Source organism: Triticum urartu, chromosome 3 (genome assembly GCF_003073215.2).
Source record: "Triticum urartu cultivar G1812 chromosome 3, Tu2.1, whole genome shotgun sequence".
NCBI classification, from domain to species: Eukaryota; Viridiplantae; Streptophyta; class Magnoliopsida; order Poales; family Poaceae; genus Triticum; species Triticum urartu.
Window position 1 is genome coordinate 72,173,929 of NC_053024.1, and position 23,222 is coordinate 72,197,150.

At 44.7% G+C, this 23,222-nt stretch overlaps 1 protein-coding gene across 1 annotated transcript; it reads right to left on the reverse strand.

Annotated features, from left to right (window-relative positions):
• Nucleotides 1-248: 248 nt before the first annotated feature.
• Nucleotides 249-1,208, reverse strand: LOC125548003 (citrate-binding protein-like). Its single transcript, XM_048711718.1, has 2 exons — nucleotides 841-1,208; nucleotides 249-765 (listed from the first exon to the last, which is right to left on the reverse strand). Exons 1-2 carry the CDS (start codon nucleotides 1,117-1,119, stop codon nucleotides 373-375), a joined length of 672 nt encoding a protein of 223 aa, XP_048567675.1. The 5' UTR covers nucleotides 1,120-1,208; the 3' UTR covers nucleotides 249-372.
• Nucleotides 1,209-23,222: the final 22,014 nt, after the last annotated feature.

Sequence of the window (23,222 nt, forward strand, 5' to 3'; positions counted from 1 at the left end):
TATCGGATGGAAAGAAGAGGAAAGTGCCCGGCAAGTAAAGAACGAATTACTCATAACATCGCCCTTTTTCTTTGCTCCAGGGCTCGAGCAGGAGTGTTCGGTGGTTTACCCTAACGGAAAAATGATCGTTATATTATCTACTCCTTTTAACGGTACTTAAAATTCATCTTACTAATCACTACATAAATATGTATATATTTATAAAATAATTCTGAGAAAGAAGTCACGGGCATGTTAGGGGTCACATGTGCGTGTACTACTCCAAGCAACAACCTTTATTCAACTTCTGGTGGTAATAATGTAATACATAGGGTGGTGTAAACATATACGGCATGCTAGTACGCATTACCAACACACATGGCTATCTACCGCCTAGTGCTTAGTATAGAGCGTGACGTTGGTCCATCGTGACTCCATGCAGCTGGATTGGTCATGGTGCTGCATGTACACCCCAAACTTGAAGTAGTAGGACTCGCTGGGGGTCACGCTGGTGCTGAACTTTCGCTCGCCGTCGACGTACACGGCCACCGTGGACGCGCCGACGTCGTGCATCACGTTGAGGCGGAACCACCGGTCGTAGATGTCGGGCTCGATGGCCGCCCCGCTGTAGAACCGAAGGACGCCGTCGTAGACGTGCAACATCAACACCGTCGAGTGCGCGGCGCCCTCCTCGTTGTGGATCTGCATCACCGACACGCCGGAGGTCCCCGACGGCACGTAGCCATAGCCCTCGAATTGCCACACCCCCGACGAGTAGTCGTGGCCCTGGAAGAGCATAGATCATATATTATGTGACTCCATGGCAGGAGGAATCTCAACAATGTGCTGCCATGTACTTACCCGGAGCTTGACTTCAGAGCGCGGGTTGGTGTGGGTGACGGTGTTGAAGGGCTTGTCATTTCGGTGCACCCAGAACGTCCGCACACCGTTGCGGTACTGGAACCGCTGGCTCTCCGGCACGTTGTACGGGCTCTGCACCTGGAAATCGCCGTCGGCGAGCTGCACCTTCTGGAACCCGGCGGTGGGGTTCCCGCTGCCACCGGCGGCCGCGAACGTGCCGCCCATGGCCACGAGAAACAGTAGGAGATGAAGCCATGGACTACTCGAGAGAGAAGCCATTTTGCAACCTGTGAGCGAGGATGTGTACGTACGTAGCTGGTGTCCACAATCAGCTGTTAACTGATCTCTAGCTAGCTAGTAGTAAGCTGTCTTGGTGCAGATCGATATGGGAGAAGATCGAGCTTAAATAGCCATCGGCCAGCCAGTTTGAGGCGTGTGGATGCATCACGGGAGCAGCACGCGTTCACTTTGTCTGACGTGCATTGTGGTGCACGGTATAGGCGGCCCAAGCACGTACGTACGTAGTTGCGCAGCGGTGCGATTGGATATGCATGCAATCGTTTTCCTCCGCGCGTGCTTACTTGGACCTGTGGTTTCATATTCAGAGAAAAAGTCTGGAAGAGGGCACCCTGCTTGAAACGTCACGAACAGGGTTCATGCCCGATAGACAGGAGCCTTGCTCCGGTTCACCCCCCTAACTCAATTTCCTAGGGGTATTCTTGACCCCCGTCATATATTTTTTCTCCGGCCTGCCGCTGCCCATATCCAAGCCCCGTATAACCCATATAACCCATACGTCTGTATACGGTGACATCTCGAGAAAAAGATGACACGACCCCACGACCAGGTATGACCTGCCGACGGCCGATACATCAATCACGCAGCTCCATCATTCACGCAGCTCTTCCATCATTCTGTTGAGGTTCTGTAGAAATATCGACGGCAGTGATCTCGTCCGAGAGCGCGCGCGGCACCGTCGTGAACCTCCAGCGCTCGCAGGCACCGCATCCCGTTTCCCCATATTTGTCTCGCTCGCGGCAGCATCCTGCCGCTGTTATCGTCGTAGTGGTTAACCTAGCGGGGCGGGTAACCTAGCTTTCCGGCGGTCCAGGTCATCGCACATCTTGTTCTGGTAGTGCTGCTCGTCGTGATATACACAGTGATCACGCGGGCTAATGTGGGTTTCTTCTTTCTAGGGTTAACTTAGAGTCGTTCGCCGTCGGTTGTGTGCACGACGGCTTCGTTATTTGATGCGGCGGCTTACTGTAACGCCCCGAGACCGTTGCGCCAGGTGTCTTCCAGTTATTCGTTGTTGTTGCCTTGTCATTTGTTTGCGTGTCATGCATTTCATATCATGTCATCATGTGCATCGCATTTGCATACGTGTTCGTCTCATGCATCCGAACATTTTCCCCGTTGTCTGTTTTGCATTCCGACACTCTTATGTCCTCCGGCGCCCCCTGTTGTGTTTTTTGTGAGCGGGTGTTAAATTTTCTCGGAATCGACCGAGATTTGCCAAGCGGCCTTGGTACGCCACCGGTAGACCGCCTGTCAAGTTTCGTGCCATTTGGAGTCCGTTTGATACTCCAACGGTTAACCGAGGAACCGTAAAGGCCTCGTGTGTGTTGCAGCCCAACACCCCTCCAAAGTGGCCCAAAACCCTTCCAAACCCCCTCCATCCTCTCGGCCGTTCGATCACGATCGCATGGCCGAAAACCGCACCTCATTTGGACTCTCCTAGCTCCCTCTACCTATAAAAACATCTTCCCCCCGAAATCTCGGATGAAACCCTAGATCTTTCCTCTCTCGCCTGCCGGACATGTCCGTCCCGGACCGGACGTAACCGCGCCGCCGCTCCCAGCCTCTCAGCGCCGGCCACGTGGCCTCCGCCACCACGCCCCGCCGCCCGGCCCGCGGGGCCCGCAGCCGCCCGCTCGGCCCGCAGCCGGCCCGCTCGGCCCGCGCGCACCGCCGCGCGCCCGCGCCTCTCCGCCGCCGATCCCGCGCCGCCACCGGAGTTCTTCTCCGTCCCCCGTCCGCCGGCGCCGCCTTCGCCGCTCTGCGCCGCGCCTCTCCGTCGGCTGCGCCGGCCGCCGCCACGGGGCACCGCCGCCGCCCGCTCCGTCCGCAGCGCGCCCCGCCGCCTCCTCTACTGCTCGTCGCCGGCAGCGAGCTCCGGCCACCTCCTCCCCCTCTCCAGATCGGTCGCCTTCGTCTCCCTCCTCTCCGGCGAGCCCGCTCCGGTCATCCTCGATCCGCGTGCCCCTGAGTCAACCCTAGATCTGAGGTCTAACCCCCCTCTTTTTCTCCAAGTCTTTTCAGTCTGCAATAATTTCAAGCACTATTCATCATGCCATAACTTCTCATCCGTAGATCCGTTTTGCATGCATGAGATATCAAAATGTTCATCATGTTGTGCTCTTCATTTTGTTCAATTGTGCCATGCTTGTTTGAGTCGATCTTGATGCCCAAATGTTTGATGCAAGAGTGCTATAAAATGTTAGTTCCAGTTTCCTATCAGCTTATGAGCATTTGTCATTTTTGCCACGATTATTGTGTGCTCCATATGGGCATGAGCTCTACATGTGTTTTGGGCTATGTCATGCCATCTTTAGAGGGGTGTATGCCATGTATTTTTGTGATCAATGTGGTGACTAGCACATGCATGCAAAGTAGCTCTCGTGATGTTACTGATTTCAGGGACTTGGAATTTCACCAAGTCTTTTCCCAGCTGTTATTTTAATGCCATGTATTCATATTGCTACATAGAGATCCATGCTTCTTTTGGGTATGTTCAGTAAGGATGATTTTGACATATGGTTACGCTCTATCCATCCATGCCCCTGTTTGCATTTATGGAGTGCCCTAGCATGACTCAATCTTGCTCTACTTTTGCTATAAAATGTTCCTGGCAGATTGTTTACGTGTTAATCAATTTTGCCAAGGTTGTTGTAGTTGATTCATGCATGCTATGAGATTGTTCTTGCCATAGATAGCTTCTTGAACATGTCTTCTTGCTGGTAGTATGCTTAGTTTTTCATGCAATGCCTTGTGTTGAGTGCATCGAGCTCGCAAACGTACCTTCATAATTCTGTTTATGTCGTGTCCAGTTTTTTTGCTAAGTCTGAATCTGTTAACGAAACTTGCTATGTTTACATGGGTGCCATCATATCTTCATGTTCCTTTTTGGCTTATGGTCATTAAGGGACTTTTGTTATATGCTTTGAGTAGATTCATGCCATGCCTTGTATTGCTATGATCTAATCCTGTAGCATGTTGTTATCTTGCTCTAAACATTGCTTCCTGATGTTAATTCTTGACATGTTAGTTTTCTCACTAAGTCTGTGATGCTGTTATCTTTTGCACTTTTGCCATGCTTGTTTGAACCTGCTCTTGTGTGATTTAGCCATAGCTCAGTGTTTATCTTTTGTCAAGCATCTTGAGTATATCACTGCCATGTGCTTTGTTGTTATGTTGGAGTGCAGTAGCTTAGTTTCTTGTTGCATTCTAGATGGCATCGTGCTGTTAATCGCAGAATTGTGTCATTCTTGTTTTGCTTGCCATTTGCAAACCGTGCATCCGATTCCGGTGATCTTTATATCAATTTCGACCGAAATCAACTCATCTTTCCAGCGGCACTCTTGGATTGCCAAGTTGATGCCTGGTCCAATCTTTTCCTTCTGGAGCACGCATATGCATTGCATACCACATCTCACATATCATGGCATGTTTTGCATCATGTTGCTTGCGCATTGCACCGTGGTTGATTGTTGTTTTCCTTTGCTTGTGTTCTTGCCTTGGGTAGATCCGGGAGACGAGTTCGTGATCGAGGAACCCGTTGAGTACGCTTACGAGGACCAAGCTTACGTCAACTCCGAGAACTTTGCAGGCAAGATGACCATACCCTCAAAATCACTTCTATCTTTGCTTACTAGTTGCTCGCTCTATTGCTATGCTGCGATACCTACCACTTGCTATATCATGCCTCCCATATTGCCATGTCAAGCCTCTAACCCACCTTGTCCTAGCAAACTGTTGTTTGGCTATGTTACCGCTTTGCTCAGCCCCTCTTATAGCGTTGTTAGTTGCAGGTGAAGATGAAGTTTGTTCCATGTTGGAACATGGATATTGTTGAGATATCATTATTATATCTTGTTTAATTAATGCACCTATATACTTGGTAAAGGGTGGAAGGCTCGGCCTTATGCTTGGTGTTTTGTTCCACTCTTGCCGCCCTAGTTTCCGTCATACCGGTGTTATGTTCCTTGATTTTGCGTTCCTTACGCGATTGGGTGTTATGGGAACCCCTTGACAATTCGCTTTGAATAAAACTCCTCCAGCAAGGCCCAACCTTGGTTTTACATTTGCACTAACGACCTATCACCGTCCCTTGGGTTCTGCAGACTCAAGGGTCATCTTTATTTTAACCCCCCCGGGCCAGTGCTTGTCTAAGTGTTGGTCCGAACCAGAGCCACTTGCGGCGCCACCTCGGGGAAACCTGAGGGCTAGTTTTAGCTGTACGTAGTGTTCATCTGGTGTTGCCCTGAGAATGAGATATGTGCAGCTCCTATTAGGATGTCGGCGCATCGGGCGGTCTTGCTGGTCTTGTTTTACCATTGTCGAAATGTCTTGTAACCGGGATTCCGAGTCTGATCGGGTCTTCCTGGGAGAAGGAATATCCTTCGTTGACCATGAGAGCTTGTGATGGGCTAAGTTGGGACACCCCTGCAGGGTTTTGAACTTTTGAAAGTCGTGCCCGCGGTTATGGGCAGATGGGAATTTTTTAATGTCCGGTTGTAGAGAACTTGACACTTGACTTAATTAAAATGCATCAACCGCGTGTGTAGCCGTGATGGTCTCTTTCCAGCGGAGTCCGGGAAGTGAACACGGTTCTTGTGTTATGCTTGAACGTAAGTAGTTTCAGGATCACCTCTTGATCACTTCTAGTTCACGACCGCGCTTTGCTTCTCTTCTCGCTCTCATTTGCGTATGTTAACCACCATATATGCTAGTGCTTGCTACAGCTCCACCTCACTACCCTATCCTACCCATAAGATTATATAGTCTTGATCGCGAGGGTGTGAGATTGCTGAGTCCCCGTGACTCACAGATTACTTCAAACAGTTGCAGGTGCCGATGACAACCGTGCAGGTGACGCAACCGAGCTCAAGGAGGAGCTCGATGAAGATCGTGTTCGATTGTGTTGTTTCGTTTCCAGTTGATCAGTAGTGGAGCCCAGTCGGGGCGACCGAGGATCTAGCATTAGGGGTTGTCTTTCTTTATTTGGTTCTGTAGTCGGACCTTGATTGTATTCTGGATGATGTAATGCTATATTTATGTATTGTGTAAAGTGGCGTTTGTAAGCCAACTCTTTATCCCTTTCTTATTCAGTACATGGGATGTCTAAATATTACGCCTCTTGCAACATGCCTACTATGCGACTATGCCTCTAAGTCATGCTCCGACGCGTGGGAGATATAGCTGCATCGTGGGTGTTACAAGTTGGTATCAGAGCCATTCCCGACTTAGGAGCCCCCTGCTTGATCGAATCGCTGACGTTGTTGAGTCTAGAAAAATGTTTTGAGTCTTATAGGATTATATATATAACGGAGAGTAGGATTCTTTTTACTCCTTATTCCCTTCGTCGCTCTGGTGAGGCCTCTTGACGTAGATATTGACTCTTCTCTTCTCAAATTTCATGAATTTTTTTTTAGGATAACGCGGGTATCTTGGAATCTTTCCGATGGTTTTGTGACGAGAACATTGTTCTTGGTGCCTCCTGACATTTAGGGGTTGTGGCAGTGTCCCGGGGAGTTGAGCTCCGAGGTGTTGTCGTCACAATTTTATCGTTGCAGTTCTGGAATACCTGAGTTTCATTGACATCGAAAATCTCTTTTATGTAGTTGTTGGTGAGATAACCTCGACGCCACCCAGTACTGGGGCGGGAGTTCGGGAGTATTGCCATAACTCGTATAACGGATGCTTTTCAAAGGTTGAGGTAAATGATTTCCGAAGGTTTCTTGGTTATGTGTTGAAGGATGGATACAGCTGGATGTAGGTTTTGCTAGTTTGGGTGAGATATTATGCTTCCCCTGTATCCCAACACCTGATTGCATAACCAAAAAGTTTCGGGAGTTTATAAGTGATTATTCAAGTATCTCCTAGAATATCTTTTCCAACAGACACATGATACGATATGGGATCTATCATATATTTGTTCCGCCTTATTTTGCAAGCCAATCCTTTGTTTTGTTTTGATTGTGGTATTCGAGTTGCTTCGAAGTCAAGTGTTGATTCCATACCTTTTTGAAGCGGTGTTCTCATACTCCTATGTGAATACCAATCCTTCATGATAATCGAGATTGTCATGTCAATCCTTTTCAACTGATGTCTTTCTCTTCAAGTGGTTCCGATCATTTCCACATCCGCAAGTTCAATTCTAAGTTCTCTCAACGGTGCTCGTTTCATCCGCCCCCAAGTTGTCTTTGTTTTTCCCCCCCCCCCCCCCCTTTTTTTTAAGGATTCAGATTTCTTAATCAAGTATCCATTTTATTCATGTGAAGTCTCTTCATTCTTTTCAATCAATGTTCTTACCCGGTGGTTCTCGTGAAGATGCTCTACAAGTTCATCATTATTCGTTCTCTTTCTTCTCCGGTGGATTTAATTCAAGCTTTGCTGATCATATCCCTTTTCCTCGTTTCAAATATTTTTCCCATACTGGTGCACCTCATAATCATTCCCTGCTTGCTATTCAATTGTTCTGGAGTACTGAAGATATCTCGAAGATTCGTGTTTCCACTCTGCATTCGTTCAAGCTCTTTCGAGATTGGTATCTCATTCAAGCCATTTAATTCAACCGGTGTAATCTCTCTTTTCAAATAATTGTTCAACAGTGTTTCTTTTGAGTGGGCCCTAACCCACAAGTCTTTTCCCAGGATCTTACCTGACTCCTCTATTTTCCCGGAGTTACTCTCAAATTATTTTCCAAGTTTGACGTAAGAATGAATTATCATCAGTCATATGTATTTCTCCAAGATTGGTCAAATTCTTTTCATCGTTGGCTCAACCTCTTCGCTTTTGATTCTTCCGGAGTACCTCAACAATTCATGGTGGTGTTTCTCATCGTCATTCTCAAATCTTGAAGACCGAAGAAGGGTTTTCCTCCAAATTTTACACGTTCTTTCAAAGATTCATGGTTCTAGCCTTATGCCATCCTCTCATAATTGGTTTCGATTGTGAGAATTCTTCCACCCATCCGGAGCAATTCAGGAGTATTATCAGTTTGTTTCTCCGGAGCCCATCATCTCAGAATTATTCATTCCAGCTTTCAGCTCTCATTCTCCAAATCATACTGGTGCATCATTCAAATCTCTTGTTTTCCTGTTTTAGGGTTTCGAAGAATAGGAATATCAAACGGAGTCCAAACGGAATGAAACCTTCGGGAACGTGTTTTTCTCAATGAACAAGACCCGGGAGACTTGGACCCTACGTCAAGACACAAAAGAGGAGGCCACGAGGTAGGAGGCGCGCCTACCCCCCAGGCGCGCCCTCCACCCTCATGGGCCCCTTGTTGCTCCACCGACGTACTCCTTCCTCCTATATATACCTACGTATCCCCAAACGATCAGATATGGAGCCAAAAACCTAATTCCACAAACAATATTTGAATCTTCTCTGAATTCTTTTATGTATGATTGGTTATCTTTGCAAGTCTCTTCGAATTATCAGTTTGGTTTGGCCTACTAGATTGATCTTTCTTGCAATGGGAGAAGTGCTTAGCTTTGGGTTCAATCTTGCGGTGTCCTTTCCCAGTGACAGTTGGGGCAGCAAGGCACGTATTGTATTGTTGCCATCGAGGATAACAAGATGGGTTTTCATCATATTGCATGAGTTTATCCCTCTACATCATGTCATCTTGCTTAAGGCGTTACTCTGTTTTTAACTTAATACTCTAGATGCATGCTGGATAGCGGTCGATGAGTGGAGTAATAGTAGTAGATGCAGGCAGGAGTTGGTCTACTTGTCTCGGACGTGATGCCTATATACATGATCATACCTAGATATTCTCATAACTATGCTCAGTTCTGTTAATTGCTCAATAGTAATTTGTTCACCCACCATAGAGTACTTATTCTTTCGAGAGAAGCCACTAGTGAAACCTATGGCCCCGGGTCTATCTTTATCATATTAATCTCCTACTACTTAGTTATTTCATTTGCTTTTATTTTACTTTGCATCTTTATCACAAAAATACCAAAACAATTATCTTATCATATCTACCAGATCTCACTCTCGTAAGTGGCCGTGTAGGGACTGACAACCCCTATTCGCGTTGGTTGCGAGGATTTATTTGTTTTGTGCAGGTACGAGGGACTCGCGCGTAGCCTCCTACTGGATTGATACCTTGGTTCTCAAAAACTGAGGGAAATACTTATGCTACTTTGCTGCATCATCCCTTCCTCTTCGGGGAAAACCAACGCAGTGCTCAAGAGGTAGCAAGAAGGATTTCTGGCACCGTTGCCGGGGAGGTCTACGCAAAAGTCAACATACCAAGTACCCATCACATACCCTTATCTCCCGCATTACATTATTTGCCATTTGCCTCTCGTTTTCCTCTCCCCCACTTCACCCTTGCCGTTTTATTCACCCTCTCTCTCTATCCTCCCTCTCTTTCTCTATTTATCTCTTTTTGCCCGCTTGCTTTTTGTTTGCTTGTGTGTTAGTTTGCTTGCTTGTCACTATGGCTCTACTTAAATTTGGTGACCTTCAACTTAAAAGGTTAGAAGAGATGGAAAGCAATGTCAGGAGTTTCATGGTTTTGCAATTTGAACATAATAGTTTCTTCAGAAATGATCTTAAAGAACAGAAAAGTTTTATGAATAAAGAGCTTGATGATATGTCTAAAGAAATCGATGGTTTAAGATCCCAAATTGTTCATCTTGAGAAATTAACTACTGAAATTTCGGATAGGCAGGCTACCTTAGTTAATAAGATGGCCGCTAAACCAGATTGCTATGAAAATAAAGATGAAGATCTAAAAGTTATTGATGTGTCCCCTATTAAATCTCTATTTTGCAATATGAATCTTAATAATGATAGGACTGAATATGATCCACGTTTACCTAGAAGGCGTTCCAAGAATTCAGAATTTGTTGATCTTGATGCTAAAATTGATAAAAGTGGGATTGAAGAAATTAAAACCCTGGATGTTGCTAAACCCACTATTATGGATTTCAAGGAATTTAACTATGAAAATTGCTCTTTGATTGATTGTATTTCCTTTTTGCAATCCGTGCTAAATTCTCCTCATGCTTATAGTCAAAATACAACATTTAGTAAACATATCGTTGATGCCTTGATGTAATCTTATGAAGAAAAACTTGAATTGGAAGTTTCTATCCCTATAAAGCTTTATGATGAGTGGGAACCAACTATTAAAATTAAAATTAAAGATCATGAATGCTATGCTTTATGTGATTTGGGTGCTAGTGTTTCCATGATCCCAAAGACTTTGTGTGATCTGTTAGGTTTCCGTGATTTTGATGATTGATCTTTAAACTTGCACCTTGCGGATTCCACTATTAAGAAACCTATGGGAAGAATTAATGATGTTCTTATTGTTGCAAATAGGAATTATGTGCCCGTAGATTTTATTGTTCTTGACATAGATTGCAATCCTTCATGTCCTATTATTCTTGGTAGACCTTTCCTTAGAACGATTGGTGCAATTATTGATATGAAGGAAGGAAATATTATATTCCAATTTCCATTAAGGAAAGGCATGGAACACTTTACTAGAAAGAAAATTAAATTACCTTATGAATCTATTATGAGAGCCACTTATGGATTGCCTACCAAAGATGGCAATACCTAGATCTATCCTTACTTGTTATGCCTAGCTAGGGGCATTAAACGATAGCGCTTGTTGGGAGGCAACCCAATTTTATTTGTATTCCTTGCTTTTTGCTCCTGTTTAGTAATAAATAATTTATCTAGCCTTTGTTTTGGTTGTTTTTTTTGTGTTTAATTAGTGTTTGCGCCAAGTAGAACCGTTGGGAAGACTTGGGGAAAGTCTTGTTACACTTGCTGTAAAAAACAGAAACTTTAGCGCTCACAAGAGCTGCTGCCATTTTTATTTGTAAAGTGATATTTAGTTAATTATTTTTTAATATGATTAATAGATAAATTCCTAACGTCCAGCAATTTATTTTAGAATTTTTGGGGTTCCAGATCTTGCGCTAGCTACAGATTACTACAGACTATTCTGTTTTTGACAGATTCTGTTTTTCGTGTGTTGTTTGCTTATTTTGATGAATCTATGGCTAGTAAAATAGTTTATAAACCATAGAGAAGTTGTAATACAGTAGGTATAACACCAATATAAATAAAGAATGAGTTCATTATAGTTCCTTGAAGTGGTCTTTTGTTTTCTTTCGCAAACGGAGCTCACGAGATTTTCTACTTTAAGTTTTGTGTTGTGAAGTTTTCAAGTTTTGGGTAAAGATTTGATGGATTATGGAACAAGGAGTGGCAAGAGCCTAAGCTTGGGGATGCCCATGGCACCCGCAAGATAATCTAAGGACACCTAAAAGCCAAAGCTTGGGGATGCCCCGGAAGGCATCCCCTCTTTTGTCTACTTCTATCGGTAACTTTACTTGGAGCTATATTTTTATTCGCCACATGATATGTGTTTTGCTTGGAGCATCTTGTATGATTTGAGTCTTTACTTTTTAGTTTAACACAATCATCCTTTCTGTACACACCTTTTGAGAGAGCCATACATGATTTGGAATTTGTTAGAATACTCTATGTGCTTCGCTTATATCTTTTGAGTTATGTAGTTTTGCTCTAGTACTTCACTTATATCTTTTAGAGCACGGTGGTGGATTTGTTTTATAGAAACTATTGATCTCTCATGCTTCACTTATATTATTTTGAGAGTCTTAAATAGAATGGTAATTTGCTTAAAATCCTAATATGCTAGGTATTCAAGAATAATAAAATTCTCTTAAGAGTGTGTTGAATACTATGAGAAGTTTGATGCTTGATAATTGTTTTGAGATATAAAGATGGTGATATTAAAGTTGTGCTAGTTGAGTAGTTGTGAATTTGAAGAATACTTGTGTTAAAGTTTGTGATTCCCGTAGTATGCACGTATGGTGAACCGTTATGTGATGAAGTCGGAGCATGATTTATTTATTGATTGTCTTCCTTATGAGTGGCGGTCGGGGACGAGCGATGGTCTTTTCCTACCAATCTATCCCCCTAGGAGCATGCGCGTAATACTTTGCTTTGATAACTTGTAGATTTTTGCAGTAAGTATATGAGTTCTTTATGACTAATGTTGAGTCCATGGATTATACACACTTTTCTCACCCTTCTACCTTTGCTAGCCTCTCTAATACCGCGCACCTTTCGCCGGTATCATACACCCACCATATACCTTCCTCAAAACAGCCACCATACCTACCTATTATGGAATTTCCATAGCCATTCCGAGATATATTTCCATGCAACTTTCCACCGTTCCGTTTATTATGACACACTCCATCATTGTCATATTGCTTAGCATGATCATGTAGTGGACATCGTATTTGTGGCAAAGCCACCATTCATAATTCTTTCATACGTGTCACTCTTGATTCATTGCATATCCTGGTACACCGCCGGAGGCATTCATATAGAGTCATATTTTGTTCTAAGTATCGAGTTGTAATTGTTGAGTTGTAAGAAAAATAATAGTGTGATGATCATCATTATTAGATCATTGTCCCAGTGAGGAAAGGATGATGGAGACTATGATTCCCCCACAAGTCGGGATGAGACTCCGGACGAAAAAAAAGAGAAAGAAAAGAGGCCATAAAAAAAGAGAAAAGGCCCAAATAACAAAATGAGAGAAAAAGAGAGAAGGGACAATGCTACTATCCTTTTACCACACTTGTGCTTCAAAGTAGCACCATGATATTCATGATAGAGAGTCTCCTATGATATCACTTTCATATACTAGTGGGAATTTTTCATTATACAACTTGGCTTGTATATTCCAATGATGGGCTTCCTCAAAATGCCCTAGGTCTTCATGAGCAAGCAAGTTGGATGCACACCCACTTAGTTTCTTTTTGAGCTTTCACATACTTATAGCTCTAGTGCATCCGTTGCATGGCAATCCCTACTCACTCACATTGATATCTATTGATGGGCATCTACATAGCCCATTGATACGCCTAGTTGATGTGAGACTATCTTCTCCCTTTTTGTCTTCTCCACAACCACCATTCTATTCCACCTATAGTGCTATGTCCATGGCTCACGCTCATGTATTGCGTGAAGATTGAAAAAGTTTGAGAACACTGAAAGTATGAAACAATTGCTTGGCTTGTCATCGGGGTTGTGCATGATTTAAATATTTTGTGTGGTGAAGATAGAGCATAGCCAGACTATATGATTTTGTAGGGATAAATTTCTTGAGCAATGTTATTTTGATAAGACATAATTGCTTTGTTAGTATGCTTGAAGTATTATTATTTTTATGTCAATATTAAACTTTTGTCTTGAATCTTTCGGGTCTGAATATCCATACCACAACTAAGAAGAATTACATTAACATTATGCGAAGTAGCACTCCGCACCAAAAATTCTGTTTTTATCATTTACCTACTCGAGGACAAGCATGAATTAAGCTTGGGGATGCTTGATACGTCTCCAACGTATCTATAATTTTTGATTGCTCCATGCTATATTATCTACTATTTTGGACATTATTGGGCTTTATTTTCCACTTTTATATTATTTTTGGGACTAACCTATTAACCGGAGGCCCAGCCCAGAATTGCTGTTTTTTGCCTGTTTTAGGGTTTCGAAGAAAAGGAATATCAAACGGAGTCCAAACGGAATGAAACCTTCGGGAACGTGATTTTCTCAACGAACAAGACCCGAGAGACTTGGACCCTACGTCAAGACACAAAAGAGGAGGCCACGAGGTAGGGGGGCACGCCTACCCCCCAGGCGCGCCCTCCACCCTCGTGGGCCCCCTGTTGCTCCACCGACGTACTCCTTCCTACTATATATACCTATGTACCCCCAAACGATCAGATACGGAGCCAAAAACCTAATTCCACCGCTGCAACTTTCTGTATGCACGAGATCCCATCTTGGGGCCTGTTCCGGAGCTCTGCCGGAGGGGGCATCGATCACGGAGGGCTTCTACATCAACACCATAGCCCCTCCGATGAAGTGTGAGTAGTTTACCTCAGACCTATGGGTCCATAGTTATTAGCTAGATGACTTCTTCTCTCTTTTTGGATCCCAATACAATGTTCTTCCCCTCTCTTGTGGAGAACCATTCGATGTGTCCGTGTAGGGATTGACAACCCCTATTCGTGTTGGTTGTGATGATTTATTTGTTTTCTGCAGGTACGAGGGACTCGCGCGTAGCCTCCTACTGGATTGATACCTTGGTTCTCAAAAACTAAGGGAAATACTTACGCTACTTTTCTGCATCATCCCTTCCTCTTCGGGGAAAACCAACGCAGTGCTCAAAAGGTAGCAGTGTTATGTCTTTCTTGACAATTTTCCCTTCATGCTTCATGATTCGAAAGTTGTCAGGAATGAGATATTTAAATCCATCATTTTCTCACTTGGAGTTATCTTGGTATAGATTTCACTCAATGCCTTCCCTAAGGAATGTTGCTTATTGTGGTGTCTATCAATGATACAAATTTTTCTCCTATCCTCTCGACGAAAGGAGTTGTCATCTCCTTGTTGACCTCAATCCAATCTATTGTTTTTTCGTTAGTGGCAGAATTTCACCTCAGTTTTGAGATGTTTTCCATAAGCCCACAACAAGCTTACTCTTTTCGTTGTTGGTTTCCATCAACTCCGTTTGACCCTTCCCCTAAGGATGCCTTTTCAAGCTCTTTTGTGGCAGAAGTTGGCATCTTCTTCTCCATCCTTTCATTTCAAAGATCTATATTCTTTCATTTCTTCCGGAGGCATCGTGATGTTGCTCTTTCCTCTCATCATCTCAGATTGTAAGGACCATGTTCTTTTCGTGCTTATCCATTTAACCGGAGTGTTGTGCCCTCTGCTCAAGTTCTTTTCATCTTATCAAGTTTCATATCTCTTTTCAACCGGAGTGCTGCCCCAAGTTGTTCTTCCTTGTTCCTCTTTTCTAACAGAGTGTTTTCAACTTTGTTCATCTCTGTTGTATTCCTTTATTGAAATTGGTTAACCTTTCAAGGTTCTTTGGTTTCACTTGTTTGTCAAAGAAGCAACTTTTTTTACCTCTTATCTTCCTCTTCCTTTTCCCTCCGGTGCCATCCTAGATCTCGGGACGAGATCCTCTCGTAGTGGTGGAGTGTTGTAACGCCCCGAGACCGTTGCGCTAGGTGTCTTCCAATTATTCGCTGTTGTTGCCTTGTCATTTGTTTGCATGTCATGAATTTCATATCATGTCATCATGGGCATCGCATTTGCATACGTGTTCGTCTCATGCATCCGAGCATTTTTCCCGTTGTCCGTTTTGCATTCCGACACTCCTATGTCCTCTAGCGCCCCCTTTTGTCTCTTTTCATGAGCGGGTGTTAAATTTTCTCGGAATGGACCGAGATTTGCCAAGCGGCCTTGGTACGCCACTGATAGACCGCCTGTCAAGTTTCGTGCCATTTGGAGTCCGTTTGATACTCCAACGGTTAACCGAGGAACCGTAAAGTCCTCGTGTGTGTTGCAGCCCAACACCCCTCCAAAGTGGCCCAAAACCCTTCCAAACCCCCTCCATCCTCTCGGCCATTCGATCACAATCGCGTGGCCGAAAACCGCACCTCATTTGGACTCTCCTAGCTCCGTCTACCTATAAAAACATCTTCCCCTCCGAAATCCCGGATGAAACCCTAGATCTTTCCCCTCCCAGCCTCTCAACGCCTGCCACGTGGCCTCTGCCACCGCGCACCGCCGCCCGGCCCGCGGGGCCCATAGCCGGCCCACTCGGCCATTGCGCACCGCCGCGCGCCCGCGCCTTTCCGCCGCCGATCCCGCGCCGCCACCGGAGTTCTTCTCCGTCCCACGTCCGCCGGCGCCGCCTTCGCCGCCCTGCGCCGCACCTCTCCATCGCCGGCGCCGGACGCCGCCGCGGGGCACTGCCGCCGCCGCCCGCTCTGTCCGCAGTGCGCCTCGCCGCCTCGTCTGCTCCTCGTCGCCGGCAGCGAGCTCTGGCCACCTCCTCCCCCTCTCCAGATCGGTCGTTGTCGTCTCCCTCCTCTCCGGCGAGCCCGCTCCGGTCATCCTCGATCTGCGTGCCCTTGAGTCAACCCAAGATCTGAGGTCTAACCTCCCCCTCTTTTTCTCCAAGTCTTTTCAGTCCGCAATAATTTCAAGCACTATTCATCATGCCATAACTTCTCATCCGTAGATCCGTTTTGCATGCATGAGATATCAAAATGTTCATCATGTTGTGCTCTTCATTTTGTTCCACTTTTCCATGCTTGTTTGAGTCTATCTTGATGCCCAAATTATTGATGCAAGAGTGCTATAAAATGTTAGTTCCTGTTTCTTATCAGATTATGAGCATTTGTCATTTTTGCCATGATTATTGTGTGCTGCATATGGGCATGAGCTCTACATGTGTTTTGGGCTATGTCATGCCATCTTTACAGGGGTGTATGGCATGTATTTTTGTGATCAATGTGGTGACTAGCACATGCATGCAAAGTAGCTCTCGTGATGTTGCTGATGTCAGGGACTTAGAATTTCACTAAGTCTTTTCCCTACTGTTATTTTAATGCCATGTATTCATGTTGTTACATAGAGATCCATGCTTCTTTTGAGTATGTTCATTAAGGATGATTTTGACATATGGTTACGCTCTATCCATCCATGCCCCTGTTTGCATTTATGGAGTGCCCTAGCATGACTCAATCTTGCTCTACTTTTGCTATAAAATGTTCCTGGCAGATTGTTTACGTGTTAATCAATTTTGCCAAGGTTGTTGTAGTTCATCCATGCATGCTATGAGATTATTCTTGCCATGGATAGCTTCTTGAACATGTCTTCTTGCTGGTAGTATTCTTAGTTTGTCATGCAATACCTTGTGTTGAGTGCATCGAGCTCGCAAACATGCCTTCATAATTCTGTTTATGCCATGTCCAGTTTTTCTTCTAAGTCTGAATCTGTTAATAAAACTTGCTATGTTTACATGGGTGCCATCATATCTTCTGATCCTTTTTGGCTTATGGTCAGTAAGGGACTTTTGTTATATGCTTCGAGTAGATTCATGCCATGCCTTGTATTGCTATGATCTGATCCTGTAGCATGTTGTTATCTTGCTCTAAACATTGCTTCCTGATGTTAATTCCTGACATGTTAGTTTTCTCACTAAGTCTGTGATGCTGTTATCTTTTGCACTTTTGCCATGCTTGTTTGAACCTGCTCTTGTGTGATTTAGCCGTAGCTCAGTGTTCATCTTTTGCCAAGCATCTTGATTATATCACTGCCATGTGCTTTGTTGTTATGTTGGAGTGCAGTAGCTTAGTTTCTTGTTGCATTCTAGATGCCATCGTGCTGTTAATCGCAGAATTATGCCATTCTTATTTTGCTTGCCATTTGCAAACCGTGCATCCGATTCCAGTGATCTTTATATCGATTTCGACCGAAATCAACTCATCTTTCCAGAGGAACTCTTGGATTGCCAAGTTGATGCCTGGTTCAATCGTTTACTTCTGGAGCACGCTTATGCATTGCATACCACATCTCACATATCATGCCATGTTTTGCATCATGTTGCTTGCGCATTGCACCGTGGTTGATTGTTGTTTTCCTTTGCTTGTGTTCTTGCCTTTGGTAGAGCCGGGAGACGAGTTCTTGATCAAGGAACCCATTGAGTACGCTTACGAGGATCAAGCTTACGTCAACTCGGAGAACTTTGCAGGCAAGATGACCATAGCCTCGAAATCACTTCTATCTTTGCTTGCTAGTTGCTCGCTCTTTTTCTATGCCTCGATACCTACCACTTGCTATATCATGCCTCCCATATTGCCATGTCAAGCCTCTAACCCACCTTGTCCTAGCAAACCATTGTTTGACTATGTTACCGCTTTGCTCAGCCCCTCTTATAGCGTTGTTAGTTGCAGGTGAAGATGAAGTTTGTTCCATGTTGGAACATGGATATTGTTGGGATATCATTATTATATCTTGTTTAAGTAATGCACCTATATACTTGGTAAAGGGTGGAAGGCTCGACCTTATGCCTGGTGCTTTGTTCCACTCTTGCCGCCCTAGTTTCCGTCATACCGGTGTTATGTTCCTTGATTTTGCATTCCTTACGAGGTTGGGTGTTATGGGAACCCCTTGGCAGTTCGCTTTGAATAAAACTCCTCCAGCAAGGCCCAACCTTGGTTTTACATTTGCACTAACAACCTATCACCTTCCCTTGGGTTCTGCAGACTCAAGAGTCATCTTTATTTTAACCCCCGGGCCAGTGCTTGTCTAAGTGTTGGTCCGAACCAGAGCCACTTGCGGCGCCACCTCGGGGAAACCTGAGGGCTAGTTTTAGCTGTACGTAGTGTTCATCCAGTGTTGCCCTGAGAATGAGATATGTGCAACTCCTATCAGGATGTCGGCGCATCGGGCGGTCTTGCTGGTCTTGTTTTACCATTGTCGAAATGTCTTGCAACCGAGATTCCGAGTCTGATCGGGTCTTCCTGGGAGAAGGAATATCCTTTGTTGACCGTGAGAGCTTGTGATGGGCTAAGTTGGGACACCCCTGCAGGGTTTTGAACTTTCGAAAGTCATGCCCGCGGTTATGGGAAGATGGGAATTTGTTAATGTCCGGTTGTAGAGAACTTGACACTTGACTTAATTAAAATGCATCAACCGCGTGTGTAGCCGTGATGGTCTCTTTCCGGCGGAGTCTGGGAAGTGAACACGGTTCTTGTGTTATGCTTGAACGTAAGTAGTTTCAGGATCACCTCTTGATCACTTCTAGTTCACGACTGCGCTTTGCTTCTCGTCTCGCTCTCATTTGCGTATGTTAGCCACCATATATGCTAGTGCTTGCTGTAGCTCCACCTCACTACCCTATGCTACCCATAAGCTTAAATAGTCTTGATCGCAAGGGTGTGAGATTGCTGAGTCCCCGTGACTCACAGATTACTTCAAACAGTTGCAGGTGCCGATGACAACCGTGCAGGTGACGCAACCGAGCTCAAGGAGGAGCTCGATGAAGATCATGTTCGATTGTGTTGTTTCGTTTCCAGTTGATCAGTAGTGGAGCCCAGTCGGGGCGATCGGGGATCTAGCATTAGGGGTTGTCTTGTTGGGGAACGTAGCAATAATTCAAAATTTTCCTACGTGTCACCAAGATCAATCTATGGAGTCATCTAGCAACGAGGGAGGAGTGGATCTACATACCCTTGTAGATCGCGCGCGGAAGCGTTTAAGAGAACGGGGTTGATGGAGTCGTACTCGTCGTTATCCAAATCACCGATGATCCTAGCGCCGAACGGACGGCACCTCCGCGTTCAACACACGTACGGAGCAGCGATGTCTCCTCCTTTTTGATCCAGTAAGGGGGGAGGAGAGGTTGATGGAGATCCAGCAGCACGACGGCGTGGTGGTGGCAGTAGCGGGATTCCAACAGGGCTTCGCCAAGCGCTGCGGGAGGAGGGAGATGTGTCATGGGAGGGAGAGGGAGGCGCCAGGGCTTAGGTATGGTTGCCCTCCCTTCCCCCCCCACTATATATAGGGCCAAGGGAGAGGGGGAGGGCGCAGCCTTGCCCCTTCCTCCAAGGAAGGGTGCTGCCAAGGGGGGGAGGAGTCCATCCTCCCCAAGGCACCTCGGAGGTGCCTTCCCCCTTTAGGACTCTCCCCTCCTCTTGTCCCTTTGGCGCATGGGCCTCTAGGGGCTGGTGCCCTTGGCCCATATAGGCCAAGGCGCACCCCCTACAGCCCATGTGGCCCCCCGGGGCAGGTGGCCCCACCCGGTGGACCTCCGGGACCCTTCCGGTGGTCCCGGTACAATACCGGTGACCCCGAAACTTGTCCCGATGGCCGAAATAGCACTTCCTATATATAATTCTTTACCTCCAGACCATTCCGGAACTCCTTGTGACGTCACGGATCTCATCCGGGACTCCGAACAACTTTCGGGTTACCGCATACTAATATCTCTATAACCCTAGCGTCACTGAACCTTAAGTGTGTAGACCCTACAGGTTTGGGAGACATGCAGACATGACCGAGATGACTCTCCGGTCAATAACCAACAGCGGGATCTGGCTACCCATGTTGGCTCCCACATGTTCCACGATGATCTCATCGGATGAACCACGATGTCAAGGACTTAATCAATCCCATATACAATTCCCTTTGTCTAGCGGTACGATACTTGCCCGAGATTCGATCGTCGGTATCCCGATACCTTGTTCAATCTCGTTACCGGCAAGTCTCTTTACTCGTTTCGTAACACATCATCCCGTGATCAACTCCTTGATCACATTGTGCACATTATGATGATGTCCTACCGAGTGGGCCTAGAGATACCTCTCCGTTTACACGGAGTGACAAATCCCAGTCTCGATTCGTGCCAACCCAACAGACACTTTCGGAGATACCTGTAGTGTACCTTTATAGCCACCCAGTTACGTTGTGACGTTTGGCACACCCAAAGCACTCCTACGGTATCCGGGAGTTGCACAATCTCATGGTCTAAGGAAATGATACTTGACATTAGAAAAGCTTTAGCATACGAACTACATGATCTTGTGCTAGGCTTAGGATTGGGTCTTGTCCATCACATCATTCTCCTAATGATGTGATCCCGTTATCAATGACATCCAATGTCGATGGTCAGGAAACCGTAACCATCTATTGATCAACGAGCCAGTCAACTAGAGGCTTACTAGGGACATGGTGTTGTCTATGTATCCACACATGTATCTGAGTTTCCTATCAATACAATTCTAGAATGGATAATAAACAATTACCATGAACAAGGAAATATAATAATAACCAATTTATTATTGCCTCTAGGGCATATTTCCAATAGTCTCCCACTTGCACGAGAGTCAATAATCCAGTTCACATCGATATGTGATTAACACTCAAGGTCACATCCCCATGTGACTAACACCCAAAGAGTTTACTAGAGTCAATAATCTAGTTCACATTACCATGTGATTAACACTCGATGAGTTCTGGGTTTGAACATGTTATGCCTGTGAGAGATGTTATAGTCAACGGGTCTGAATCTTTCAGATCCGTATGTACTTTGCAAATCTCTATGTCATCTTGTAGATGCAGCTACTACGCTACATTTGGAGCCATTTCAAATAACTGTTCTACTATACGAATCCAGTTTACTACTCAGAATAATCTGGATTGGTGTCAAAGTTTGCATCGGCGTAACCCTTTACGACGAACTCTTTATCACCCCCATAACCGAGAAACATATCCTTATTCCTCTAAGGATAATTTAGACCGCTATCTGGTGATCTACTCCTAGATTACCTTTGTACCCTCTTGCCAGATATGTGGCAAGGCACACATCAGGTGCGGTACACAGCATAGCATATTGTAGAGAGCCTATGATAAAAGCATAGGGGACGACCTTCGTCCTTCCTCTTTCTTCTGCCGTGGTCGAGCTTTAAGTCTTAACTTCATACCTTACAACTCAGGCAAGAACTCCTTCTTTGACTGATCCATCTTGAAGACCTTCAAGATCATGTCAAGGTATGTGCTCATTTGAAAGTACCATTAAGCGTTTTGATCTATTCTTATAGATCTTGATGCTCAATGTTCAAGTAGCTTCATCCAGGCTTTCCATTGAAAAACACTTTCCAAATAACCCTATATGCTTTCCAGAAATTCTACGTCATTTCTGATCCATAATATGTCTAACAACATATACTCATCATAAATTCTATAGTGCTCCCACTCACTTCTTTGGAAATACAAGTTTCTCATAAACTTTGTATACACCAAAATCTTTGATCATCTCATCAAAGCATACATTCCAACTCCGAGATGCTTACTCCAGTCCTTAGAAGGATTGCTGGAGCTTTGCATACTTGTTAGCATCTTTCAGGATTGACAAAACCTTCCAGTTGTATCACATACAACCTTTCCTCAAGAAAATCGTCGAGGAAACAATGTTTTGACATCCTATATGCAAGATTTCATAAATAATGTAGTAATCGCTAATATAATTCCAACAGACTTTTAGCATCGCTACGTGTGAGAAAGTCTCATCGTAGTCAACTCCTTGAACTTGTCGGGAAACATCTTAACGACAAGTCGAGCTTTCTCAATGGTGACACTTACCATCATTGTCTGTCTTCCTTTTAAAAATCCATATGTACCTAACAGCCTTACGACCATCAAGTAGCTCTTCCAAAGTCTACACTTTGTTTTCATACATGGATCCTCTCTCGGATTATATGGCCTTTGAGCCATTTTGGAATCCAGGCCCACCATCGCTTCTCCATAGCTCGTAGGTTCATTGTTGTCTAGCAACATGACTTCCAAGACATGATTACGTACCACTCTGAAGTAGTACGCATCCTTGTCCTCCCACGAGGTTTGGTAGTGACTTGATCTGAAGTTTCATGATCACTATCATAAGCTTCCACTTCAATTGGTGTAGGTGCCACAGGAACAACTTCCTGTGCCCTGCCACACACTAGTTGAAGAGACAGTTCAATAACCTCATCAAGTCTCCACCATCCTCCCACTCAATTCTTTTGAGAGAAACTTTTCCTCGAGAAAGGACCCAATTCTAGAAACAATCCCTTATTGCTTTCGAATCTAAGACAGGAGGTATACCCAACTGTTTTAGGTGTCCTATGAAGATGCATTTATCTGCTTTGGGTTCGAGCTTATCAGCCTGAAACTTTTCACATAAGCGTCACAGCCCCAAACTTTTAAGGAATGACAGCTTAGGTTTCTCTAAACCATAGTTCATACGGTGTCATCTCATCGGAATTATGGGGTGCCCTATTTAAAGTGAATGTGGTTGTCTCTAATGCCTAACCCATAAACTATTGTGGTAATTCGATAAGAGACATCATGGTATGCATCATATCCAATAGGGTGCAGTTATGATGTTCGGACACACCATCACACTATGGTGTTCCAGGCTGTATTAGTTTTGAAACAATTTCCACAATATCTTAATTCTATGCCAAACTCGTAATTCAGATATTCATCTCTATGATCATATCATAGATACTATATCCTCTTATCACGACGATCTTTCAACTTCACCCTGAAATTACTTGAACCTTTCAATAATTCAGACTCGTGATTCATCAAGTAAATATACTCAACATCTACTCAAATCATCTGTGAAGTAAGAACATAACGATATCCACTACACGCCTCAGCACTCATTG

Excerpts from the sequence above, each read along its gene's own strand:
- LOC125548003 (XM_048711718.1), bottom strand. The coding sequence starts at position 1,119 with ATGGCTTCTCTCTCGAGTAGTCCATGGCTTCATCTCCTACTGTTTCTC. Across the intron at positions 766-840 it reads GCTCTGAAGTCAAGCTCCGG|GGCCACGACTACTCGTCGGG; the intron begins GTAAGTACATGG and ends ATGCTCTTCCAG.